Genomic DNA, 6805 nt, shown 5'->3' with positions numbered 1-6805 from the left:
TCTTATTAAAGAAAGGTACTTTTCAGTTAGTAAGTACCTACCATAGTTTCTGCTAAAGGAACAAATCCAATAACAATTTTGTTTTCCTGACGAGTCTGGATTTCCTGAATGGTTCCTCTTCTTTGTGCCAGATCTGCCAGGACAGGGCTGAGGTAATCTCCTATCACTGTCACCTCGAGATTCATCAGGGGCTCTAAAACTTGCTTATCAGCTTTCTTCAGAGCCTAAAGAAATTAAAGAGTGTTAACCCCCTTCCTTAAATTAGAAATAAAATTTTCATAAAAAATGTTCCCTGTCCTTGTAAGCCTAGAGCTCTAGCAAAAAAAGATATAACAAGGCTGCTTTAATGATCTATAAAGCTAATATAAGAACTCAGGTACACAGTATGGGGGTACTTAGTAAAGCTTGGTTACAGAGAGGACCGAGATACAATGAAATAAAATAAATAGTTTTCTCCTTTCAATCAAAGTTTCTTCCTTGCTGAAACAATGTGTTTTGTGCCTACTATAGATAGAGTCCACATGAGGGCAAATCAAGGAATGTACTACAATAAGGTAGCACAAGCACAACAAAAGGCAAGAAGACCAAGCACATAAACAACATGCAAACTGAAAAAAGCCAGTGCAGCACATGGGGCAAGTGAATAGGGGACGAAATGAACTGGAGTCGCCATCAGACACAGTCTTTCAGACCATCACTACATCAGACAAATAGGTTAATGGGTTTTAGAGGGCATATGCAAACACTCTAAGTACCAGTGGGTTTGATTTTAAAAGCTATCTTGCTGGAGCCCTGTCAGAGTTTTAAAGTAACAAAACCATTTCCTATAAATGTTAATAAGCCTCTGGTTATTAGGTGGGATTTACTAAACAGACCTAGCAATGGAAACCACCAAAGTAAGAGAGCTGGGGCTCCGGAATGTGCCCTCACCCTTACTGTGAGTTATTCATTGTTCTGTTCCCACTCTATCACCACTCACTTCTCATTATTACTGAGGCCTTAGAAAGTGGGCATTATAACTGTCTGTATTTGGTAAAAGTTCTGGACCCTAAATCCTTTTGTCCTTGATCAGTCACTACCTCCCCTACCTCTTCTCTTGCCCCTCACCAGCACAATCATGAAAAATGGCCACATTTCTAAAACCAAGAGTATATTCTCATTATCATTAAAATTTCAAAATACAGCACACATACATAGTAAACAATCAGTTCTTCATAGCTTTAAAATCTAACTGAAATGACTCACCTACAGAAAATACATCTAACAGTCCTTTAACTAAGATACTACTAAAAATAATGACCATCAGTAGCGAACAACTATGTATCTTTTTTTCCAATTCTTATGCAGAGTTCACATAATGTCTTTCAGGACAAAATAAACGAGTGGGAGAAGATAAAAATTAAAAAGAAAAATGCTATAAGCAAAGAAAGGACTGAATGCTATATAACTAAGATACACAGCATCTGTCCTCAGTGTTCTTTCCACCTAATCCAGAGTTTCAAAAACAACGATGTAGCTTCCTCAAACTTCTATACTTCACACAGACTATGGTCTGAGTGTTGCAGCCTATACCCTACTAGCCTGCTTTAAGACAGTGTCCAAATACCCAGCAATCCCAGATGATCTCATCATTTCCTTTCATAAACATTCCTGTGTGCTTACTCTTATATCTGTTGATAGCTTCATAATCTTTCTTAGACATATATTTAATCGTCTTATAAATCTTAAGGTCCTCTGGGTTAAGACAAACATCGCATTTTTGTCTATGTCAGTGCACTGTAAGCTCCACAAAGATGGCTCAATAAATAAAGGAAACATCATTCTAATAAGCAGAGAGTAGCTTCTCTACTAGGTGAAACTGAACAAGGGCTGCAGTCTGTCTATTGGGAGTACTTCATTTAATGTATTAAAACTAAAGAGTAAATGTCAGCCCCCAAGAAGTTAATGATCTCAATAAATATACTACCCAATTAAGATACACTTACAGATTTTGCTTTTAGAAGGCATATGAAGCTTTGAAGGACTCATCAGTATAATGGGGCTTGGGGTTATTTTAGAAATATGACATCTTTCAGGTTACTGTTACTGACTAAAACCATTTTCAGGAGAAACTTTAAAAATTTTTATAAAGATTCTCAACATTTTAATCATGATTAATTTATAGGTATTATTTCTAACTATAGGTTAAGCAAACAGTATTTACAGAATGTTTTTTGATGTATAGCTTTTTTAAAATAAAAAAAACTAAGAAGTATGAACCTGAGGGATGCCTGGGTGGCTCACTCAGTTAAGTGTTAGACTGGGTCTCAGCTCAGATCTTGATCTCAGGGTCATGAGTTCAAGCACTGCAGGAGGCTCCCAACTGGCAGAGAGCTACTTTAAGAAAAAAAGTATGAACTTGAACTCACATAAACAAGACATTGAGTTCCACTTGCATAAGTCAGGGACTTAGGTATTCACATTAACTTCATAATTTTGGATTTAAAGTAGCTGTAGAAAATCAAGTCTCAAACACAGTCCCAAATGTTAGAAAGTTGCTTTAAACAGTAAGGTTTTTTTTTTTTTTTTTAAGATTTTATTTATTTGTCAGAGAGAGAGAGAAAGCACAGGCAGACAGAATGGCAGGCAGAGGGAGAAGCAGGCTCCCCACTGAGCAAGGAGCCCGATGTGGGACTTGATCCCAGGACGCTGGGATCATGACCTGAGCTGAAGGCAGCTGCTTAACCAACTGAGCCACCCAGGTGTCCCTAAACAGTAAGTGTTTTGTTTTTTTTTTTAAAGATTTTATTTATTTACTTGAGAGAGAGACAGTGAGAGAGAGCATGAACGAGGAGAAGATCAGAGAGAAAAGCAGACTCCCCATGGAGCTGGGAGCCTGATGCAGGACTGGATCCCAGGACTCCAGGATCATGACCTGAGCCGAAGGCAGTCGTCCAACCAACTGAGCCACCCAGGCGTCCCAACAGTAAGTGTTTTAATGCAAATCAGTCACCTACAAAAACTACAGTATTCCCACACTGAGAGGAATGCACATAGTCAGCATTTAGCACACTAAAATCCCATGAGTTAATTCAACTCTAGTAGCTTACTGAGGCAAGACACTCAGGGATATCCAGAGAGGTAACCATGCCAAGAAAATCAGATTGCTTAATACTTTTTGTAAGGTTAGGTGCTTATCTTGAAACTTTTTCTCAGTGTGACTTCTCTGATTTCAATGATCTTTGATTAAGTAATCTTACTCAGATAAACAGGAATGCCAAAATTGGAACTAATAAGATAATAGTCCATCTTGGGCCCAGGTGACCCCCAAAATGTCCCCTACTCAAACCACCAAGCTTCCCGCTAATAGTTATGTGTCTGGGATGGGGAACTCAGAAATGCCAGTTAAGGAAACCTACCTCCCTGCCAAAAATCAAAGAATATTTCCTGGTCATCATGCTGAACAATAATTTCCTAGGTCCTCTATCAAATAGAAGGCTGAGAAGGCAACATTAACAGTCTGAGGCACTCGCTGCCAAGCACAGCTGCCTATAGAGCAACGGTACACTACTGTCAGGAGAGTCACCTTAAAGCAAAAAGGGTAACACAGGATAGTTCTATACCTTTTGGATACATCTCGAGACACAGGCAGAAATCATCGTTGTGGAGGTACCAGGATGAATTATCAGGGAATGTAAAGTAATCGCCACATCCTGAATTGGGGATCCAAGCAATGGTCCTAGGCAAGGGGAAGAAAACAACTGTGTTAGCACTCGATATATACAATGAGGAGTACATACAGGGAGAGGACTTCTAATTCCAATTCAGGTAGGCAGCTTATAAATTGTCACTCTGTCCCAGCAAGTAAAAAGCAGAACAGAATGAAAAATCAGCAGCTCTTCTCGGATCCTTAAGAAAGAAGACAAAGAACAAAACCACTGGCCCCAAACCTCGGGAGACAGTTAATACTGGGAGTCACAGCTTCCTAGAGCAGAGGTTCACCAGCCCAGGAACCACTGCCAGGGTAGGAAAAGTCAACTTTAATTGATGAACTGCTGGAGGCTCAGTGTGGGCAAGTCTGGGAGTTAAGAAACTCCAGAGGGATCCAGTCATAAATCATAAGGAAGACACTCCCCGCCCCCACCGCCACCGGCCAATTTTGTGAGGTTTACCTCTAGGAGCTCAAGCAGATTCTTACCATACATATCAGAGAAAAATTTCCTTATGCTTCTGACAGAAGGGTAAAGAAACCATTCTGTAATATTCCGGAACACACTGTTCTTACAAAGGCCTGCTGTCAGGGGAAACTAGCTAACTAGAGCCTAACCGGCAGGGGCATTAGCAGGACCTAACCAACTTGGGTGAAGTACCAAACCCCAGTCTACTCTAACCATCCTGTCCAACCAACCTGAGGCCAGTGGGGGGGGGGGGGGGGGGGGGGGAGAAACATGGGTACAGTTCCTGGTCCAGAGGCATGGGCTCACCTAAGCCTGAGTCCTAATCCTAGGATTAGAGAATACTTCCTTTGCCCTCTCACCTGACCTCCACTTACTAAAGATGCGTTTATAGTCGTTCCTTTTACCAGCACACTGTGTTTGGCCATCAAGAAAAAAATACAAGGCATATCAAAAAACGAAAGCACAATCGGATACAGAACAAGCACAGAACCAGACATGGTAAGGATGTTGTAATAATCCAATCACATAATTGATACACTAAGGACTCTGATAAAGTAGACCACATGCAAGAAGAGGCAGATGGACAATTAAAGCAGAGAGAAGTCCAAAAAAAAAATCCCCCAAACAAATGCCAGAAATCAAAACCACAGTAAAGGGGTGCCTGGGTGGCTTAGTGGTTTAAAGCCTCTGCCTTTGGCTCAGGTCATGATCCCAGGGTCCTGGGATCGAGCCCCGCATCAGGCTCTCCCCTTGGCAGGGAGTCTGCTTCCTCTTCTCTCTCTGCCTGCCTTTCTACCTACTTGTGATCTCTGTCAAATAAATAAATAAAATCTTAAAAAACACACACACACACACACACACACAGTAGAATAAATGAAGAATGTCTTTGATGGGCTTGTAGGTACACTGGACATGGCTGAAGAAAGTGCCGAGTTAGAAATTGTATCCATTGCCCCACACTGGGCTCCTTGCTCAGAAAGAAGCCTGCTTCTCCCTCTGCCTGCTGCTTTCCCTGCTTGTGCTCTCTCTCTCTCTGACAAATAAAATTTAAAAAAAAAAAAAAAAAAAAAAAGACAGAAATTGTATCCATAGAGACCTCTAAAACTGTGAAAAGCAAAGTAAAGGCTGGGGGGAAAAAAAACAACAAAAAAACCCACCTAGAACAGAATATCCAAGGACTGTGGGACAATGCAAAAAGGTATAACATACACATAATCAGAAGACACAGTAAGAAAATACTACCAAAGCTGGAAAAAAAGATGGAAATAATCTATGATATTAGGAGTGATTAAGTGGGTCATTGTGATACTAAAGCTTACTCTTGAGTACCTTACCTTGGAGGCATGCACTGTGAATTCCATTTTCAATGGCCTCTTGAGAGACCTTTGGAAGGTCTTCACTAACACTTGGAGCATACTTGATAACTGGCGTAACAGAGGGTGTTTCAGTTGGTTTTACTTCCAGTTCTATGGTCACAAGATGCCGTTTGTCTCCTAAAGTTCTATCTAAGGTATCTATAAACAAATTGATAACAGTATCTCAGAGATTTGTTCCAGAAAGATGTCAAGATGCCGCAAATACAATATTACAGTCAACAAGTTCGAAGTCTCATAGAAGATAAAGTGGGAAAAAAGATTACAATGACACTAAATACAATATAAACACGGCGGAGTAAAAAGTTCTACAAAGAAAGCATCTGCTTCTGTGTTTACTGATGTTACAAGCCAGGTGTGAATCACTGATTAATACTGCTTCAGTGCTGAGATGTGTTAAGGCAGATGATGCTACAAGTTTTGACATACAGATGACATTTAAACTTTTCAAAATACCTTATGTGACTAAAATTCTAATTGCAAAACTTTTATTTGACTGTAAACATCTGGAGTATAAAAGGTTATCTAATGAAAATTAAAAGGCTTTTTAAATTCTGTTTACCCAAGCTGCTAAATTCTACATTCTTCCCGTGATGTTTTACACATTTATGATTTTTCTCAAACTTGTGACTTAAAGATTGAAAACAGTATCTCTCATTTCCTGACAACCTACATCTGTCATCAATCTCCAGTATTTTACTAAAACAAAACAATGCTATATTTACCTGAGTGGACCATGTAACAGAGTAACATACAGCTCAAACTAAATCTAAGAATTATAGCCTACAATTCCTCTTTATGATTCCTTTTTAAAAAAAATTTTTAATGATTCCTTTTTAAGCTAATTTTTATATTATAAAATATATTTTACTTAAGGGAGCATTTATGAGACCTAAAACTACTTAGAAATAAACCATTACCAGTTACCTACAAGCCTTCCGAAGTAACCACTACCATGATATATTCAGTCATTCCTACGATTTTCCTTAGTCATATTACATATGCATGTATCCCTAAACAACACAGTTCACTCTACTGTGTTTTGAATTTGTTATTCTATTATGTACCCTGCTATTTGTTTCTTTTGCTTCACATTTTTTCTAAGATTTTTAAAATTTATTTGAGGGAGAGAGAATGAGCAGGGGAGAGGGGTAGAGGGAGAGGAAGAAGCAGGCTCCCTGCTGAGGAGGGAGCCTGATGTGGAGCTCAATCCCAGGACACTGGGATCACAACCTTAGCTCAAGGCAGATGCTCAACCGACTGAGCCACCCAGAT

General features: G+C 39.6%; 1 protein-coding gene across 15 annotated transcripts in view; it reads right to left on the bottom strand.

Annotated features, from left to right (window-relative positions):
* The window catches only part of GFM2 (GTP dependent ribosome recycling factor mitochondrial 2), a 79440-nt gene that overhangs the window by 11987 nt on the left and 60648 nt on the right, over positions 1-6805 (bottom strand). For all 15 annotated transcript variants that reach the window (XR_014310170.1, XR_014310171.1, XR_014310172.1 and 12 more), the window contains 3 exons: positions 5492-5671; positions 3603-3718; positions 42-224 (listed from right to left, as the gene is read on the bottom strand). Coding sequence is in view for 8 of the 15 variants with exons in the window: in XM_082724948.1 (XP_082581074.1) it covers positions 42-224; positions 3603-3718; positions 5492-5671 (479 nt within the window). In the remaining 7 variants the exon portion in view is untranslated. The remainder of the gene's footprint in view (positions 1-41; positions 225-3602; positions 3719-5491; positions 5672-6805) is intronic.

This window comes from Mustela nivalis (assembly GCF_964662115.1).
Source record: "Mustela nivalis genome assembly, chromosome: 3".
Lineage (NCBI taxonomy): Eukaryota > Metazoa > Chordata > Mammalia > Carnivora > Mustelidae > Mustela > Mustela nivalis.
This window is presented reverse-complemented; position numbering and strand designations above follow the sequence as displayed.